The following is a 20,477-nucleotide window of genomic DNA, read 5'->3' as shown; positions in this document are numbered from 1 at the left end:
TCATTGATTTGGTAGTTCAAAGAACTCCAAATTCTCAGAGAGATCTACAGCCTGTAAAGATGTGTTGTACTGTTGTGTGGTCTCTGAGGGATAGCAGCATAGGGGCCAATAAGCATATGAAACCATGTGCCTACTGCCTAGTCAATCTCTGCAGCTGGTTAATAATCATTAGCTGATAAAGTTTGGTGGCACCGTGTCACAACTTTAGAAACCATTCTTCTATATCTTCTAAAAATCAATTTAATTTTCATTAAGATATGCAGAATTCAAACATGAAAAAGCTACTGCATCTTTTTTCTTGAAAAGAAAAGAGGTTACTGTAAATATGTAATAAAATGTACATGTTCTAATGACCTCTAGCTGCAGACAAAAGATATAAAGTCAAACAAAGGGTTTTGGAAGCTTTGATACAGAGTGTCACGTGTCACTGAAAGAGAAAGCAGCCCAGGCTTAGCCTTTTTGCTTCCCCAAACTCCAGCCCCAATACATTTTCTTTTTTTCCAATGAAAATCTCACCCCAGAAAGAAACATCAAACATCTCTCTCAGGTCCCAATAACATTGTACACTGTGAAAGTTTGACCCCATGCACTAAAACAGTATAAAATCCAAAATTAAGTTGCAGGCATGCTTGAACTTGATCCCAAAGAGCGATTTGTATACACACATTTTCTTACATATTAATACATCATTTCCTTGTCAAACATAGTGGGTTTTCACCTTATTGTGCATGAGTTGTGCTTTTCAACACAACATTGGGTACTGTGCAGAAACTTGCAATACTCAGAAAAAAGCTTCTATTAATTTCATAACATGATACACAAAATACCAATCAAATTCAGAAGCTCCCAAAAGCAATCACAAGATAATTATTTCACATGGGGCCTTTTCATCTTTGGTTAATTATTTCTTTTGAGCAGTGACTCTATCCAACTAACATATGATTATGTATATAGGACCCATGCATGAAAACAGTCTTTCTGGACCAATAATAAACTAACCAAAATATATGTGTTTCAAATTTGATTAAACTCTAATTAAGGTGATGATAATTGGGCCAAACCCTTACTAGTAGTAGTGCTGTTGTACCTGCAGAGCACCTTGCACTTGACCACACTCCCATAAACATAGAACCCGGGTGCGACCATGATCCGAACCATGGATGGGACCAACTTCCTCGCCTTGTCCGCACCCATGTCCTCCATATAAACCGAGTCGAACCCGACCCCCTTGTCCACCCGAAAAATGGGCAAGCTCGGGTGGACCGCGGTGGCCAAGAGGTGGACCAACCACACACTCTTGGACGCTCCAAAAAAGGCCTGCAACAACGGTTCGGGCCAGGCCCGGGTCCAGCCCAACATAGCGACAATCTCACTCATCTTCCGATCACAAAACCTGCTAAACTCCTCGCTAAAATGCCTCGTCCCCTTGATCAAAACCTCGTCCCACGTCAGCCCCTTGAGCATGTGAAACGACGCCGCGTTGGCCTCGCACCTCTGAACTGGGTTCAGGATCGGGTTCGGCGAGCTCTTCTGGAACCCGGCCGACTCGAAGTCGTCGAAGAAGGCCTTGTTCAGCAGAGCCTCCAAGTAGAAGAGCAAGCTTCTGGGGTTTTTGGAGAGCGAGAGCTTGACGTCGTAAGGCTGAAGATGGACCGAGATCTTCTCGTACACTTTGTTGGTGCCGCCGCCTCCGATTTGCCGGAGCTGCACAGTGAGTGACCGGCTCAAGAGCCGGACCGAATTTCGGGATTCCGAGACCGAAATCAAGAAATTCTCAACGACCCCCTTGTTCTCGTCATTGAATTTGAACCCACCGAAACTATGTCGGCGGTTTTGGGCCGACGACGACGTCGTTTTTCCCAATTGGTACGGCGACGAATTGGAGCTACATTCGTCGAGACCGGACTTCAAGCCGTGGCAGTAGATTTCGAGCTTGTTGAGCTTCTTCTCCAGCTCGGCCATGGAGTACTTGAGCCTCGAAGCTTCTAGAAGCGCCTCGTCTCGCTTCCTCGTGGCCTGGACCAGCTTGTGCGAGAGCTCCGCCATGGCGAGCCTCCACTGCTCCTCCCTCGCCGCCGCGGCGTTGTTTTTTTCCGTCAACGGCGGCGGCGGCGGCTTCGGACTACTGCTGCTCTTCCGAGTAAACGACGAGAGAATCGACTTGAGAATGCCGTTTGGGCTGGGCATGGACGACACGGACGACGAGAAGCTGGTATAGTACTTGTTGTTGTTGGTGTTTTCCAGAGGAACCACGGAGATCTTCTCTCGCGCGTGGGGTCGACACTTGTTGCACGAAACGGACCCGTCTTCTTCTTCAGTAACTGAACCTGCGGAGTGGTCGGAGTGTTTCTTGGGGTGGCGTGAGCCATTTTTGTGGTGAGAGTGGCGGAGAGGTGTAGGGTGGTGCTTTGGAGTTGTGTCCGTACAACCGCCACTTGGGGTAGTCGTAGTCCCAATCCCTTCTAGTTCTGGTTCTAGTTCTAGTTCTTCTCTCTCGCATTCTTGAATCTGCAAACGAACAAATAAGCATTAATAAGTAAATGGGGTAGGTCTTAAATTAGGCATTAATGAGGTTTTCCCGAGAAACAAAGAAAGTAAATACTTACAGGGGTGAAATGGGTTGGAGGAGAAGGGAATGGTGGGGATTTGGAGGAAGAAGAAGAAGAGGCTGAAGGTGGAGGCATGGTTGTCTGAGTTTTTTTCTAAAACGGCATGTTTTGTTTGTTACAGAGTGGTGGTGTCATGGTGTCATTCATGGCACATATCTATATGCGTACAGACGTGGGTGGGTTTGCTCTTTAATCCTCAAGAGTCGTCCATGTTTCTTCACAGTTGGGTTTTTCGTCGTCTAGTAATCATCATGGTTATGTAACGCTGTGGAGGCAGCCAACTGCTTCCCACGCGCTGTCAACCGAGAATGAACCTGGCTAGCTATGTACTTGCATCATCCCAAGATAAACTTTAGATTTTTTATAGTGTGTTAAGTATGTTTTAGCCTTTTAAGATATTTATCAGTTTGAGATTCAAAGTTACAAATTTTTTATTTAGAATATATGTATAGTTGCAATTGGTGTGAATTGCTCAGTGCTGTTTTTTTGTTTTGACAAGTAAAGGTAAATACGTGTCATTTTGAGTAATAAACTTTCTGGTTTGTCACTTATAATTAACAATTTGCCCGTTTATTCATGCATATTCACTCAAAAGCACTTTATAGGTGTTTCTTCATGAAACATTGTTAGTCGGATGCTTGTCATAAATGATGTGGAGATACTTGCAATTGACTTTAAAAATCAATTTGATATGCACAAAAAACAGAATAGTCGATTTTAATAGGCCATATTTAATTCATACGATATCAAAAATAGGTCAAATAATATATCAAATTGAAGGAAATTTCGAGACGAGGGTGACTGACCCCGCTTCACCTGGGCTTTTTATCGTTTAGGCCAAATAAATGTCATTTGACTGTTTCGTGTTAAACTTTCTTATTTTCACATTTAGGATTCTTTTTTCGTTTGGATTTCCTTTTGAAGTTAAGTTTGTAAGACTATAAATATTCTTTTTCATATTTGTTTATTATTATTATTTAGTTTATCAATGTTAAAAATGAGTTTTCTCTCAATTTTTTTGATAAATTTTATAATTCTTTATTTTTAAGATTTCGCTTGAATTTCTTAGATTTTTGCTGCGTCAATAAAGTAATACAAAGTGCTTCTATAACCTCAAAAAATATTTTTATCTATTTATGTCAAATGCTATAAAAATAATAATAATTTGATTCCTTGAAGCATTTTTGGCACTTGCAAAACCATTGTCAAATTATTTTAGTTAACTTCTATCTTATACTTTTGTAAACTTTTTAATTCAATTTTATTCCTGAATTTTTTTTTTAGGTTTTTAAAATATCAACTTCGATCCTCTTCTCTCACTCATGAGTCATGCCCTCACAGCCACCACCTACCTAAGTTGAGAAATGAGGGAAGTGAATAGTGAGCTAATGAGATGTAAATTGAAGACTTAAATATTTGTTATTAAAATACATATCAGCCGTCACGGCGTAGCGCAATGAATTATTTGTACTTCAATATGGTATTAATTAAGCTGAGTCATTAATTTTTGCATCATATTTAGGACCCAGTAATTCATGATCTCATTATTTGCATACATCATATTCCTGTAAGCATGTAGCTAGTCGCCTAGTCCTATAATTAATTACTAAAGCCTACGAATCTTAATGCATCCATTATTTGCATCGCATGAATACTAGGAAAAACATTAATATGAATGTATGATGGTATGATCAGTTCATCAGTTGTGTATTTAGTGTTTGAAATAAACTTGTGCATGTGAGCTATTTTGTCTTTGAAGACCATATTTAGGGCTAAAAAAGTCATAATTTATTTATGTATCTATTGTGCCTCTTTATTGAAGGCTACGTCCATCAGATACATGGGACGAATATTCAGTTACAAGATGACCGCAACAGTACTATATGCTTCCAAATTTTTAAACTCTTGTTTGGTGGATAAGATTTGATAGAATAAATAGTTAAATTGATTATGTGTATTTAAGGAAAAACATAAAAAATGTCTTCTAATTTAAAGAAAGAAGATGAATTATTTAATCCCACTATTTTTTTGGGGATTAGAAGAGATACGTCCAGTGCCAGCCCTGAAGGGGGGCACTGAGTGTGACCGCCTAGGGCCCACTTTCAAGAGGGGCTCACAAATTTTTATATTATGTATATATTAATATATATATATATTATAAAAAATAGTTGTTGAATTTATTTATAATGTCTTCGCTATTAGGTTTTTCTACTTATTGTGTCAGAGTTGTAGTTATCCTTTTTTTTTCTTTGGGCTTCGACCCCCCTTTGTACCAAAAAAAAAAAAAAACTAGGCCCTTCTAAGATATAAAGCTTGGATTCTGCAACCTATTTTTCCTTGATTATTAGTTGAAAGTCACCATTTTATTTTTCTTTATTTCCTTAATTTGTGTTTGGTCAACTTGCTTCATTTTTTCTTTAGCTTCTCACGTGAATCACAAGAGAAGCAAGCCAACATCCTCATCTGCATGGCAGTGAGTCCTTTTTGCCCTTGGGTTTACACCTCTTTTTTTTTTTTTTAATCAAAAGTACATGTCTTCTTTTCTGGAAAGTTGGATTCAAAGAGCATGTTTGCTTTGAATTGGCAAAGACGGATCTCTATATAGTCTTGTAGAAAACTGGTTTTTTTTTGTTCTCTACAGGCTCTTTCAATCTAAAAGAAATTAGAGAGGTCTCATTGAGGCAAGAAGGTAATTAATGTTTGAGTGTGTGTTTTTCCCTTTTAATTTTTCTCTTATATTCCTATAAATTATTTTTTGACGTTCAACCAAAAATTTTCTAATTTTCTTGATGTGATCGAAAATTTCCTAATTAATTTCTTGTCAATTGTAAATTGTTTTGTAAAAGATTTTATTAGGAGCCCAATTTAGATTTCGCTTATGGGCCTTCCAAAAGTCAGGACCGGCCCTGGATACGTCTCTCCTTATGATTAATTCATCTTAATACACTTTATTCTTTAAAGTTAAAAATTTATTATTTGAATATAAATAAATTAGCCATTTATTCTATCTAATTTTATCTTATACATTAAATGAGGCCTTAGTTTATGAATTGGTCCAATATATAAGAATTATTATGTAATCGGTTCAACCCTCTATTGTAATAAATGCTTATAGGTATTCAAAATTTGTCCCTCAAGAGGTGTATAAGACGTGTTATTATAGAGAATAATTTATTTATCCTCTCATGTGATATTACATGATATATTCATTTTCTCTCATTGGCTCTTTTTCTTATCTCACTCTTTTTTTTTTTTTCTTGTCTCTATTTTTTTATTCAAAGAATGTCACATTACTACAATATATAATAGATAAATTTTTTTTTTTATTATTATGCGGTGAATTTCACACTCATGTAATAATAGGAAGACACATATGATATACCATAGTAACAATAGAAATATTACCAAAGCAAATATAATAGGAACATAAAAGTGTGAAACTCTGCTGGGTCAAGATGAGGAAAATGAGAGAGAGCTCAGAGCCCTAGGAAGTGGGAAAGTATGGTTCTCGAAGTTATTGAAGCAGCTATAATAGTAGACTGAAATCAATCAGAGCCATGTATTTATGAGGATTTGGTTCTGGAGGTTGTCACATTTATTGGTGTGTTTAATTCCCTCCTCTGAAAACTCAAACTTCCAGCTACCCACATTTATTATTGGCCCTTAGATGGAATGATGATCATGGATGCATGCATGGATGTTTCTGCATGCGTGGATCTGAAGCCACCGTTGTGAAACAAAAGGAAGGCAGAGACTGGTGTGCATGTGAAGTTAATAAATGAGACAGCGCGTCTGAGAAGTCATTGCCAAATTGCCAAGTGGTCCATTTGTGCTACAACAGTTTGCAACTTAGCATTAGCCGCTGACCTGCGTCATCCATTCCGTAGGATCACGCGCATGTAAACTCCTCTCTCTCTCTCTCTCTCTCTCTCTCTCTCTCTCTCTCTCTCTCTCTCTCAACGTTGGTTAAAGGTGTTTTAAGTTTAGTTGAGAATCTTGAGATTGAGTCCTATATACTAAGTTTTGATTTTCTATGTTTAAGTACCAAGGCGATGAAAGACATTTATTTGCGTTCAAAAATCTTGTACAGCATTTTGAATTAGTGTTCAGTAATAATGTCTGAACAACTTCATACTATTTTTTTACTAAATTGTGATTACTTGACAGTTACATAAACTATAATTAGAAGTCGGTGACTAACCTCCCTTTTTTGTGCGGAAAAAAAAAAAGAGAGAAATAAAGGAAAAACATGGACGTTTCTAGCATCATTTAGTGGAAACTAATTCCTAATAGAATCATAGACAACTAACTTGATAAACTATAAGTAGGGCTGGGCATGAGGGTGTCTCAAGAAAGGGCTACCTAAGAATATTTGAGCCTAAATAGTTAAAAAGAAGAAATAAGACCATTTTCACTATGTGGTGATGTTGTGGACTTTCTTCTTATATTTCTATAAAATTGAGACACTTTTCTTTAGAATTTAGAAGCTCAAACACTATTATATTCTATAAGGGTGTTTGTCAGTTCAAAATCATTAATTTTTAGCAAATTTACATCAGTTGACCCCATATGCATTAGATTATACATTTTGCAATTCATTACGAGCTAAGAATCCTATCCCATAAACATTGGATTTGATTTAAATATTTGATGATTAGTTTTTGTAATAGAAAAAATTGTAATCGAATCAAATATAATGACAAATTTTAATGGAATTATAGATGAAATGAAGGTTTAATCCTAAAAAAAAGTGTTTTGATATTTAGTATATTAAGAATGGCTACTATGAGGGACTAGGACTAATTATGAGAGATTATTTTAGGCTTAAGTACATTTACATCTACCAATTATAGGGTCCATTTCAAGTTGGTCCACAAACTATAAAACATTTCAAATTTTCTCGGGTTGACAAAAAAACCGGACCAAAACGTATTATTTATATATATTTATATAGTTTATTATATATTTTATATTATATAAAACTTATATATATTGAATAAAAAAAGTGTAAGGTGATTTTTGCACATGCTGGGGTTCAAACCCATGACCTTGTGAGAAGAGTCAAAGTATGAATTCCCACTATACCACTTAATCAGTTATGAAATTCAAGTACATGCAATATATTTATAAGCATATTGACACTTGAAATATAATAATTTATAAAATTAAATATATTTTATATATCATTCTTTCTTTTTTTTAAGATATTATTTTAGGTTTCTATTTAAATATTATCATTGCAAAAAGTCTAAAAGTATTAGGCTCAAGTACATTTATATCCACCAACTATAGGGTCCATTTCAAGTTGGTTCATTTCAAGTTGGTCTACGAACTATAAAATATTTCAAATTTTCCCATTAATTATAAGGTTTATTTCAAATTGGTCCACGAACTATATAACATTTTAAATTTCTCCATTAACTATAGGATTCATTTCAAGTTTGTCCATTAACTAACAAAAAACATACAGAATGTAAGACAAAACCGGGTTGACAAAAAAATCAAACCGAATCGGATTATTTATATATATATATTTATTATTAAATAAAAGTTATATATTTTGAATAAAAAAGGTATAACATGTTTTTGGAACATGCTGGGTTCAAACCCATAACCTTGTGAGGAGAGTAAAAGTGTAAATTCCCACTATACCATTTAGTCACTTATGATATTTAAGTACATGCAATATATTTATAGGCATATTGATATTTGAAATATAATAATTTATAAAATTATAATTGGTATTCTACATCATAACCTTATACACTAAACCATAAAGTCTGAAACCTTAAACCTTAAAAATTAACCCTATACTCTAATAATTTTAGTATATAAATTATAAATTATAGTTTTAGACTTTTAGTAATATGTTTACAATATAGAAACTATAAATTATATAAAATATAAACTAGTAAAATTTTTAGACTTTTTGCAATGATAATATTTAAATAGAGACCTAAAATAATATCTGTAAAAAAAAAGGAATGATATATAAAATATATTTAATTTTATAAATTATTATATTTCAAGTATCAGTATGCCTATAAATATATTGCATGTATTTGAATTTCAAAAGTAGTTAAGTGGTGTAGTGAGAATTCATACTTTGACTCTCTTCACAAGGTTATAGGTTCGAACCCTAACATGTGCAAAAAACACCTTACATCTTTTTTATTCAATATATATAACTTTTATATAATATAAAATATATAAATAATCTAGTTCGGTTCGGTTTTTTGTCAACCCAATTTTGTCTATCATTTTATATGTTTTTTGTTAGTTCGTGGACCAACTTGAAATAAACCATATAGTTAATGCGAAAATTTAAAATGTTTTATAATTTATGGACCAACTTGAAATGAACCCTATAGTTAATGGGAAAATTTGAAATGTTTTAAAGTTTGTGAACTAACTTGAAATGAACCCTATAATTGGTAGATGTAAATGTATTTGAGTCATTATTTTATAAGAGCCTTACATTAATCTAATAGCACATATTTTATCACTCATATCTATTTGATTATTCAATAACCCGTTTTAAATCACTACAAAATAAAAAAAACCATCACCCAAACCCCTTTTATTCTTCGTCCCCTTTTTTACCCCATCCGCCGATGTGTTCACCCTATATATACTCTCCTAGGTGTACAATGGGGCTTGCGGAAGCTACATGAAGCTAAAAATCTCATGGTTAAAAGCTAACATAAAGCTGACAATCTAGTATCATTTGATTAATCTAAGTACTCTTATAAAACAAACTCTTACAATTCATCATAATTAATCCCTCATATGACGAACTCTTAGTATACCAAACAAAATTTCATCAAAAGACTATAATTAACTACTCTATTTCTATATTTTTAAATGCCTACAAGACTAAAAAATAAAAGGTTTATTACGATTTGTCCCCCCACACTATTGGGAGGTTTGCACTTTACCCCTCAAAATATATGGCTTATCTGATAACATTAGTTTTATGTTTGTTTAGTTGAAGAGCTAAAAAAAAATTTATATATAATATATGAAAGAAATGAGGAAGCGAGATGAAATACCAGAGAGAAGAGAAATAAATGACTGAGAAATGAACAACAATATATGAAATTAAAGTTTAAGGGCATGTATGGCAAAAAAAAAAAAAAAAGTTTAAGGGCGTGTAATAAGGGCAGTTTGGTATTGCTGTGAGAAAAAACAGTTGTGAAGTAAAATAGTTGTGATATAAAGTCAGCTGTAAAGTAAAACAGTTGAGTGTTTGGTAAATTATGTTTTCAAAAGTGCTGAAAGTGCAAAAAACTGTATCAAAATGTTTGGTAAATGTTAATGTAAAAGTAATGTGACTGTGTATAATTACTAAAATAGACATAATGTTGAAAATGCTTTTCACTTATTTGTTTGGTAAAACAAAATGTTTTTTTACTTGTTTTTAAAATTTGTTGCTACAAATTTTTATTAGCATTATTTTTTCTAAGAACAACATTATTAAATAAGTATGCCTATTATTTTTAGGTATATTATAATTTTAATCGTACAAAAAAAATATCATAATTAATTATTATAATATAAAATATAACTAACAATGGATATATTTTTTAATTTTAAATAAACAAATAAAAATGATAGAAATCAATGAGGGTATTATGGATAAAATAAAATATTTATTATTGCTGTGATTCACTGCAGCTTTCAAAAGCACATAGAAACCTGCTTTTGTTTTTGTTGTGGGGAGTTGAGAATTATGAGAAAAAATAGTTTTTAATTTTTTTTAACCAAACACCAAAACTGCTGTAGATGATTGAGAATTGTAATTTACAGCAGTTTTTGGGTTATTCACCGCAATCTCAAACGGACCCTAAGTCTTTAGTGTAATTAGCTCAAATATTGAAAGTGGGTGGGCTAAAGAATTAGATGATGATAAGTTAAATATTAGATTCCCTTCAAATGTAACAAAAAACTTAAGAATCCTATAAGAGGCAATACTTTGGTTTTTAGACTCCGCACTAAAGAAGTCAAATTTAAACCTCATATGTGAAATTCTAATTTGAACTCTAAATCTAAAATCCTAGTGTTGCAAGCTATTCCATCATTCCCATGCGTAAAAAAATTATTTTATGTAACCAATCCAACATATAAGATTATTATTAAGCATTATATTTATATTAATAGAATATAGTATTAATAACATCCACTTATATTATAACACGTTGAATTGGTCACACTACATAACAGTTTATCAATTATACAAAATAATTTATCTTCATATGCAATTGATGTTGGTCATGAAGGCCGACGAGTAATTATATAAATTGAGATTTTTGTTGGGAACTTTTTTCATCTTGGTTAATCTAAGTAATTGTATTTAAGGATAACATCATAATTAAAAAGTGAATGTGAGTATGTGACTATGTGAGAAGTAAATTAGTTGGTTTTCTAATTATTCATCGTCTATTACCCGTTTTCCTTTAAAAGAAAAAAAGAAACACAATTACTATTTTACTACAACGTGTTTGAATGAATCCTCGACCGTTGAATTCATTTCGTCAAAATCATATCAAACTCCAAAGTCAACGTTCCGTAGACTGATCTCGATTGGGGAATTGGAATTCCAAATCCCCAAAGTCGTCTCCAAAGTGAATTGCCCAATCCCCAATTCATAGGGTTTTCGATTCCTGTGGTTTGATTTGTCCGTACGGTCATTACAAAGAACAGGAGCAGCAGCAATCAGCAATGGCGTGGAACACCTTCAAGTTCTGCGCGGCACTGCGCGCGCTCGGCTACATCATGGTCGTCTTCGTTCTCGGCATAGTCGGCCTCACCTATTACGCCGTCGTTTTGTCCGATTACTTACCTGCTCTCCTTCGCGGAGGCATCGATGCCGCCATTGCCTTCCCTCTGTTACTCCTGTTCCATTTTCTGGTAATTCCCATTCCCCAATTTTTTCTCATGGTTTAAGATGAATTTTTATGTCTTATATTTATTTTGAGTGGTTGTTAGATGCCCAAATTATGGACATTTGATCTTTTTGGCTGTGGAGGTTTGTTGGGTTGTACATTCAGCTTAAAGGCTTTGCCTTTGGCTTATTTGACAAGGAAAACGAGAAGAAATTAAAACAAAGTAAAAAACTACAAATGCTTAAGCTTTTGTTATTATGTTTTGAAACCAAGGACAACCACTTGGGTAGTAAAGCTAGTGACTTGAGTTTCAACTGGGAAAGTGACCATTTTCTTATTTGTACAGTTGTTGGACTGTATTCTTTTGCTACTTTTAATTAAGAGAAATGTTATTTCTAGAGTTGAAATTATTAGGAGACGAGCAAGTCATGCATGTGTGGGTTGCACTGTACATAAGAGGATTGTTCATTGCTCTGGTCATAATAATTTTTGCTCTTTAAATATTGCTTCCCATTGTGGAATTGTTATTGCTGGAGTAATGCATGCATATGGTTGTACTCATGCATGTGAGGATAGTAGATTGCTCATATGATGTACTCATGCATGTGGGTGTTGCACATTGCTCTTGAAACACAATTTTAGCACTACCCAATTTAGCGGAAACAAGTATATGAATTTTGAAGTTTTAGAAATTTATTTATTTTTTGGGGGTTTCCAATTTTCCTGTTTTAAACACTAGGTTGAAAAGGGTGACAAATGCAACATTGCAAAATGGAAAGTTATATTGAGTTTGGGAAAGTTGATTTGGTTATGTAGTTGGTGATGCTATTGTGGAGCTACTTTTATGTTGTTCTAACGGATCCTGGGCGTGTTCCACCTAACTGGAGGCCTGCAATCGACGAGGAGGAGGGTGATGCAGCCCCATTGGTGGAATCGGAATATAGTCGTGCAGGTTTGGGCTCCAACCAATCTGTCATGGTTAGTGACCCAGCAAATCAAAAAATAAGGTTCTGTCGGAAGTGCAACAACTATAAACCACCTCGTTGTCATCATTGTTCTATTTGTGAGTATTTTTTATTTTACTTCTCACTTTTGGAATGTATTTGTGGTGTTATACAAGGAATGGAAGATTAATTATTTCATTTTTGCATTGGTTTTAGGTGGGAGGTGTGTATTGAAAATGGACCATCATTGTGTGTGGGTGGTCAACTGTGTTGGTGCATTGAATTACAAGTACTTCCTTCTTTTCTTGGTATGTTAGCTGCTATACGTTAGTATTGAAATCTCTTGAGTGTACACTTATGTTGATTGACATGATAAGCATCCTCAAATTTAACTAGAAAAGATGGGATTTATGACTTGGTATCTTTGTGACTTTTCTGCAGTTTTACACATTTCTTGAGACAACTCTTGTCACTTTGTCATTATTGAAGTACTTTATGGCATTTTTTACCGATGAAGAGATACCTGGAACACTGGGTGACCTTGCAGCCTGTTTTATCACATTCAGTAAGTTTTTAGATAGTTAGTTTTCTGCATATTTTAAATTAATTTTTGGTATCACCTGTATTTTCCCCATATTCATAATTTTCACCTTTCATTCTTTTTTGTTCAGTTTTGAACTTAGCATTTTCTTTGAGTGTTCTGGGCTTTATGCTCATGCACCTATCTTTGGTATTGTCCAATACCACCACTATTGAGGTGATCGCTTTTATTATACTTAATCTTGTTTATTAAATTAGCAAGGGTTTACTCTAGTATTTCTCACACGAGTTCTTGATTGCATCAGGCATACGAGAAGAAAACCAATCCTAGATGGCATTATGACCTTGGTCGGAAGAAAAACTTTGAACAGGTTTGATTTTTCCTCTCTGTCTGTTTTTGTTTTGCGTGTGTGTTAAGGTAGTACAATATTATGGCATTCTCAATTTTTGGTTCTTTTCCTAATTCATTGCCTTGCCTAAGCTATTTTCTATTTTATTTTTCAAATTCTTAAAAGAAAAACATTAACAAGAATAATATTGCAATATTACATTTAGTTGATGTTGGGTTACATTCTCCTAATCACTGTCATGTCCTCCATGATTTGAGTTAATTTAAGATTAGACATGTTAAGTCTGGTACCTTAAGCTCTGGTTTTGTCTCATACTTTTCTGGTCCTTGTCTGTTGTCTTTGACCTGTCATCTTGTAACACTCTTCTAATAAATGTATCTATGCTTCCTTTCTCTCTGTGGACTATATCACACCATTAGACATTGATAAGCTGTAATGACTTGTGTACTTGAGAGTGAGATACAACACCATATAACAGACATTACTGACATGCAACTCCAGGTGCTCCTTCTGTAGTTAGTTCAAGCACTCACTTTCACATGCTAAAGGAGGTCCATATCCTGGCAAAATAACCAAAAATTGTACAGCATTATGATAACGCAATATCTGAACCTGGTTTATATCCATGAGGAACACCCCCCCACCCCAAAAAAAAAAACTCCTTCTAGGTGTTACTCTATGTGCTTGACAGAGTAATTAGATAATTTTTGCAAATCCAACCCCTATATTTGGCTTCCAAACCCTCACAGATGATCAGGATTTAATGTTATACCTTGCTTTGTGGTGAATAAATAGTGCTTTTTTTTTCCTTTCAAGTTTCTGAGCTATATAGCGGAACCTGACAACCTGACTGATCTAGACTGTCTAATTGAAGTTTTTATCCAAGTAAGTAATTTACAGAAGTATATGCTGGTGGTTGTTATTGCGAATTTACCCTTTATTTTGTCAGGTCTTTGGGACGGATAAGAGGTACTGGTTCATCCCTGCATATTCGGAGGAGGATTTAAGACGGATGCCAGCTCTTCAGGGTATTGACTATCCGACAAGGCCTGAGTTGAATGCACTCCAGCCGTTATAAGTATTCATGGTAGTGAAAGGAAAAATTTGCCGTTCTTTCCTCTTGTGCATAGAAATAAGGGCAGCTGAAATGTATGCTCACAAGGTTCTGTGCTTATCAACTCTGTGTTAACCTGCATGCACAGGCATCAGCTCAGGTCATGCTTGATTTTGGAAGACATCATCGCTGGGGTCAATGGCGAAGACATGGTGGGGGCAATGGGGTCAACCGACCCCTCTAGATTTTTTTAAAAAATAATTATATTCAAGCATTTTTTATTAATTATTGATAATGAATTTATTTTTTAATTTTAGAATATATTGACAATGAAGTTGATAAATACAATGTATTCTCGGAATGATCATTGTGAGTTCCCTTCTCTTTTACCATATTTATAAATAAAAAAAAAATCTCTTTTACCCAAGTTTATTTGGCAATGATGATCTCTTTAGCCATTTACAAAATGTATATGAATTTTGTGAACTTGACATATATTTTATGTGGACATTTTTTGTTTAATAAATGGGGAAATAATTAAACTTGGGTGCAGGACCCGAGGAAGTAATTATGTGGTCCTTTTAATTGGGCTATTTTAACAACTGCATATTTTATATAATTTACATAGGTTTGAAATATCTAATGTTAAATTTTAGGCTTAAGTATATTTACATCCACCAACTATAGAGTCAATTTCAAATTGGTCCACGAACTATAAAATATTTTTTATTTATTATATAAAAATTATATATTTTGAATAAAAAATGTATAAGGTGTTTTTTGCACATGCTAGATTCGAACCCATGTCTACTTGAGGATAGTAAAAGTTTAAATTCTCATTACACCACTTAGACACTTATAATATTTAAGTACATGCAATATATTTATAGGCATATTGATACTTGAAATATAATAATTTATAAAATTATAATTGGTATTCTACACCATCCCCTTATACCCTAAATCATAAAATCTGAAACTTTATATCTTAAAAATTAACCCTATACTCTAATAATTTTAGTATATAAACTATAAAATATAGTTTTGGACTTTTAATAATATTTTTACAATATAGAAACTATAAGAGTATAAGTTATATAAAATATAAACTAGTAATATTTTTAGACTTTTATATATTTTATTACTAGTTTATATTTTATATAATTTTTAGTTTCTATATTGTAAAAATATTACAAAAAGTCCAAAACTATAATTTATAGTTTATATACTAAAATTATTATAGTATATGGTTACTTTTTAAGGTATAAGGTTTCAGACTTTATGGTTTAGGGTATAAAGTTATGGTATAGAATACCAATTATAATTTTGTAAATGACTATATTTCAAGTATCAGTATGCCTATAAATATATTGCATGTACTTGAACATCATAAGTGGTGTAGTGGGAATTCACACTTTCATTATCCTCAAATGGTCATGTGTTTGAACCCAGCATGGGCAAAAAATACCTTATGCATTTTTTATTCAAAATATATAACCTAAATTTTATAATTATAATGGATTCATACGAGCTAGTTAGGCCATAGGAACTCCAGTGTGTTAGTTGTCACAATAACTTTTTCTATTTATCTTTAAGCATATAATAAGTATTAATTTTATATGTTGCCTTTTTTTTATAGGTTGCACTCACGAGGTTTGGTGGAATTTTTTGAAACTCTAAAAATATCATTTGTTTGATAAAATTATTAAAATTGCATTATTTAATAATAAATTAATACATTGAATTATTTTATAACAAAACAGCTATACTTTGATATCATGTCAATCAATTACATGTGCCAATAAGTCTACTAAATTACACAAGATTTGTTAACACTTTAAATGTGATTTAAAAAATAATAATGATCCGTCAATCACTTTGACATAATATATTGGTCATAATAAACTTACTATTCTAACTTATAATAAATTTGTGTCGCGATAAGATAGTGTAAAAACTATCAATATAAATGCTTTAAAAAAACACTATCAATGTAAAGAAAAACTTAAATTGATATAAAATGATTCGTTATTGATATATATATTTAAGATATTAGAAGAAATTAAAATAAACTATAATTAAAATTAAGAGTTAAAACTCGCCCTAATAAGTGAAATTCCTAGCTACGCCACTAACTGGCCGGGGTTTTAAAGACAGATGAATCGTCCTTGTATAAGAATGCATAATGTCATTTAAAGTAATGTCTTTTTTTTTTTTTTTGGCCTAGGTCATTTAAAGTAGGCTTATTCACGCCAATGCCTCCTGAAAGTAACTTCGATTTTCAATTTGCCCCCTGAAACTTCATTCCTTCCACTTTGCCCCCCGAACTTTACAATTTCAATATTCCGTTAACTTCATTAGTCCAACCATTAGAAATGTTGATATAACACCTACGTGTCCCATATCCGGAACTGACAACCCGCCATGTGGACAAAAAATTATTATAAAACTATAATATAAAAAAAAATTTTAAAAATTAAAATTTGAATTAAGTAAAGAAAACAATAAAATAAAAAAAAAACAGCTTCAACATTCCCTCTCTTACCTTAACCCTGACCCAACCCACCCCACCCCACCCCACCCCACCCCACCATTCCCTCCCTCATCTAAACCCCAACCCGACCCAACCCACCCCACCCCACCCCACCACACCACCTTCCCCATCTTTCCTCATTGTCGGCAGCTCCTCCCTACTATCCTTACCTTTCATTCTTTCTATTTTCCTCTCATTCTCTCTCCTTCTCCCTTTTCCCTCTTTCTCTCAAATCTGGGTTTTGAGACAAACCGAGCCGCCGGCCACCCACCAACGACTTCCGTAATCGGCAACTTACCCGAAGGTCAGCAACTTTGGGTTTTGACGTGGTTTGGATCTGGGCAAAGATGACAGAGAAAGAGAGGGAGAGAGGGGAAGATAGAGAAAGCTAGAGAAAGAGATAGGGGAATAGAGCGAGAGAGAGAGAGAGAGAGAGAGAGAGAGGGAGAGAGAGAGAGAGAGAGAGAGAAGGAGAAGGAAATGAGAGGGAAAGAGAGACAGAGATAGAGAGAGATAGAGGGAGGGGAGGTTGGTTGGTGGCTGGGTGATGTGGGGTGGGGTGCTACACAGGAGAAATGAGCCGTCGGGCCACCACCGGCGGCTGAGTGGGTGGGGTGGGGTTTTTCTATTCTTTTATTTCTTTTTTTTTAGAAAGTATTTATTTATTTATTTTAATGTAAAAGACCTAATTGTCCTTTCCACATAAGTGCCACGTAAGCGTTTTTTGATAGACCCATAGACGGAGTTGACGGAATATTGAAATTGTAAAGTTCGGGGGGCAAAGTGGGAGGAATGAAGTTTCAGAAGACAAATTAAAAATCGAAGTTACTTTCAGAGGGCATTGGCGCGAATAAACCTTTAAAGTAATGTCAAACATTGGCAACATGGATAAGTAATTTATACTCGTTAGAAGCTGGGGTTTGTAAGGAACTAAGGATGCTTGATGGGGAGTGGGGACAATGGGGTCTACCGACCCTCATAGCTTTTTTTCCATTAATTTTTTTATTATTACAAATTTGACCAAATTTGTTTTAATCTTGGATTGATTATTTGAGTTCTCATCTCTTTTACCCATTTATCCAAATAAAAAAAAAAAAAAAAAACTTTCTTTCACCCATTTTTTTGGCAATGAATCTTTTTATCTATATACAAAATGTATATAAATTTTTGTGAAAGTGACACCTATTTCACAAGGCTTACATATCTAATGTGAAATTTTATAATTACAATTGAGTTCATACAAGTTAGGTTGAAGGGGATCAATTTGTTGGATGGCCTCAATGGTCTTTTCTACTCATTTTTAGGTATATAATAAGTATTAATATTATGGCTTTTTTGCACAAATATTATTTATACTATAAGGGGTGTGCACAAATACCACCTGAAATTTTTTTCTTTTACCAAATGCCACCCAAAGTTTGGAGAATTTTTTCAATGTAGCAAGTACACCGTTACATGGAGTAACCAATTCAACGTGTAAGGATATTATTGGACGGTATATTTATATTAGTATAATATAGTATTAATAACATCTACCCATATTATGACACATATATTGGTTACACCGGCCACGTGACGATATATCAATTATACCGAAAAATCTCTCCAAAATTTGTTATGTGTGCTAATGTGACATCTTCGGTCAATTTTTCTGTTAAATTAGAAGTTTTTACCCTAAACTTCCCATTTTGTCCTTGAATAAGTGAAAAAATTAAAAGAAATATTTTTACATAATTTATCTTTAGAACTTAAATCAAATTGAAAAAAAACTAAACCACCATTGAAGGGGTGAGGAAGCTTGTAACCAGCAAACAAAACATTTTCGTCCCTGTGCAACTACATGTTATCACATATTTTTAAAGAAAACCATCATTGAGAGTTTGTCTAGTGTTGCCACCACCTTCCCTTTCTCCCTCCCTCCCTTCCTCCCACTCACCCATCCTGCCGACGCCGACCCCCTCCTCTTCTTCCTCCATTTCGTCTTCATCTCTTTCACCCTCACTTTTTCTCTCTTTCTTCAGTCTTTCTCTCTCTTTACCTCAACCCAAAAGTAAAAATTGATAGGTTTTTCATATTTTAAATGCACTATGACATGAATTGACCAGAAAACCCTTGAAATTAACAGAAAATTTGACAGAAATGAATAATAATAGATGGTAGATTGTCACAAATAGGTAACTTTGGGTGATATTTGATAATTTTGTTTAGGTGGTATTTGTGCACACCCCAAATAGTATGGGTGATATTTGTGCAAAAAAGCATAATATTATATAGGTTCTCTCTTTTTTATTTATTAATCTACTCCTTTTTATAGTTGTCCATATGCTGATTGGTGAAACTTTTTGAAAATATCATTTGTTTAATAAAACTATTAAAAGGACATTATTTAATAGTAAAATAAAACAATAGATTAATTTAAAACAAAACACTTGTAATTTATAAAGATTGACAACTCACTTAAAATGAGGTGAATGATGTCTTCTCAATTAGGTGTGTCGATAAGTCTATTAAATTGAGCACTATTTTTTCAACGCTTTAAATGTGATTTATTTAAAAAAAAAACTTTAAATATGATCATTAATAACTTTTACATGATAAGTTGGTCATAATAAATTATTAACTTATGATAACCAAATATAAATTTGTTAGCGCTTTCACTAGAAGTGCTTTTGTTAAATGTTCATAAATTTTTTTTCAAAAAAATTTAAGTGCTTATTGTTAATATACTTGAAAGTGTTTTTTAAGGAAGCACTTACCTTCACCCGGAAGCCCTTCCAAGTGCTTTTAGAACAAAAAAACGCTTCTTATTTTTTTTGTTAAATATAAATAAAATCGCTTTTAACTATTTAAAAGCGTTTTTAAGAACACTGTCAAATAAACCTTTTAAGTATAAGAACTATTAATATAAAGGCTTTAAGAAAAAACTATCAATGTGAAGAAAAACTTAAGTTGATATGCAATATTCATCATTTAGATATATATATATTTAAGATATTGGAAAAAATTAAAGGAAATTACACTTAATACTAGAGATTAAATGCTATCAATGAGCAAAATTTCTAATTCCACCATTGGATGTGATGTGTGATGATTATATGAGCAATTTATCATATAACTTCTTTTGTAACTCATCATGTGATATTTTTTGTCTGTCTATTATCACAAGTTGTGCATTTTCAATCCGATCCACTATTGTAGCCAATTAGGTGAGATGATGACGTGAATTTTAATTGAGTTCATTATTTTCCCGACACTTTGGAGACTTATCGAAATTGTCAATCTTTGAAAGCACTTCTAGCAAAGGTGAAATCAAACCATGGTGCCTGGTGACTCATCTTCCATCAAAACTTTTTTTTCTTGGTCGAATTCCATCAAAACTTTAGAGTGGTGATAATTTAAGTCAAACAAATAAAGCCTACATATCGAAAATAATAGACCGAAAGAAATTTGTTAATCGCTTCACCTTCACCATCCCATATTTCTAATAAAATAATTATAATAACATTGCATGTGATCTATGCTTGATATTTTGCTCAATTAATTTGATGTAGAAAATATAATT

General features: G+C 33.4%; 2 protein-coding genes across 3 annotated transcripts; one reads left to right on the top strand and one right to left on the bottom strand.

Annotated features, from left to right (window-relative positions):
• Positions 1-781: 781 nt before the first annotated feature.
• On the bottom strand, positions 782-2,905 carry LOC147273875 (cyclin-dependent kinase-like protein). The gene is made up of 2 exons (XM_086257318.1): positions 2,607-2,905; positions 782-2,508 (listed from the first exon to the last, which is right to left on the bottom strand). Exons 1-2 carry the CDS (start codon positions 2,682-2,684, stop codon positions 1,036-1,038), a joined length of 1,551 nt encoding a protein of 516 aa, XP_086113444.1. The 5' UTR covers positions 2,685-2,905; the 3' UTR covers positions 782-1,035.
• An 8,237-nt stretch (positions 2,906-11,142) lies between these two features.
• LOC147273874 (putative protein S-acyltransferase 14) lies at positions 11,143-14,809 on the top strand. 2 transcript variants are annotated; one of them, XM_086256772.1, is made up of 8 exons: positions 11,143-11,519; positions 12,311-12,557; positions 12,655-12,746; positions 12,880-13,003; positions 13,110-13,195; positions 13,284-13,349; positions 14,278-14,415; positions 14,531-14,809. In XM_086256772.1, the coding sequence occupies exons 1-7, from the start codon at positions 11,331-11,333 to the stop codon at positions 14,404-14,406; spliced, it is 933 nt and encodes a 310-aa protein (XP_086112898.1). In that variant the 5' UTR covers positions 11,143-11,330; the 3' UTR covers positions 14,407-14,415; positions 14,531-14,809. The 2 variants fall into 2 exon arrangements, with proteins under 2 accessions (XP_086112898.1, XP_086112897.1); XM_086256771.1 differs by having other exon boundaries at positions 11,146-11,519; positions 14,278-14,809.
• Positions 14,810-20,477: the final 5,668 nt, after the last annotated feature.

Source organism: Dryas octopetala, chromosome 9 (genome assembly GCF_963921425.1).
Source record: "Dryas octopetala chromosome 9, drDryOcto1.1, whole genome shotgun sequence".
Lineage (NCBI taxonomy): Eukaryota > Viridiplantae > Streptophyta > Magnoliopsida > Rosales > Rosaceae > Dryas > Dryas octopetala.
The sequence above is the reverse complement of the archived record's forward strand: the minus strand, read 5'-3'. Positions and strand labels throughout refer to the sequence as shown.

What these genes read in the sequence shown, in the direction of transcription:
- LOC147273875 (XM_086257318.1), bottom strand. Translation starts at nt 2,684, where the DNA reads ATGCCTCCACCTTCAGCCTCTTCTTCTTCTTCCTCCAAATCCCCACCA. An exon ending in CTCCAACCCATTTCACCCCT is followed by an intron (nt 2,509 to 2,606) that starts GTAAGTATTTAC and finishes GTTCGTTTGCAG; the next exon opens with ATTCAAGAATGCGAGAGAGA.
- LOC147273874 (XM_086256772.1), top strand. Translation starts at nt 11,331, where the DNA reads ATGGCGTGGAACACCTTCAAGTTCTGCGCGGCACTGCGCGCGCTCGGC. An exon ending in AGTACTTCCTTCTTTTCTTG is followed by an intron (nt 12,747 to 12,879) that starts GTATGTTAGCTG and finishes ACTTTTCTGCAG; the next exon opens with TTTTACACATTTCTTGAGAC. An exon ending in GGAAGAAAAACTTTGAACAG is followed by an intron (nt 13,350 to 14,277) that starts GTTTGATTTTTC and finishes TTATTTTGTCAG; the next exon opens with GTCTTTGGGACGGATAAGAG.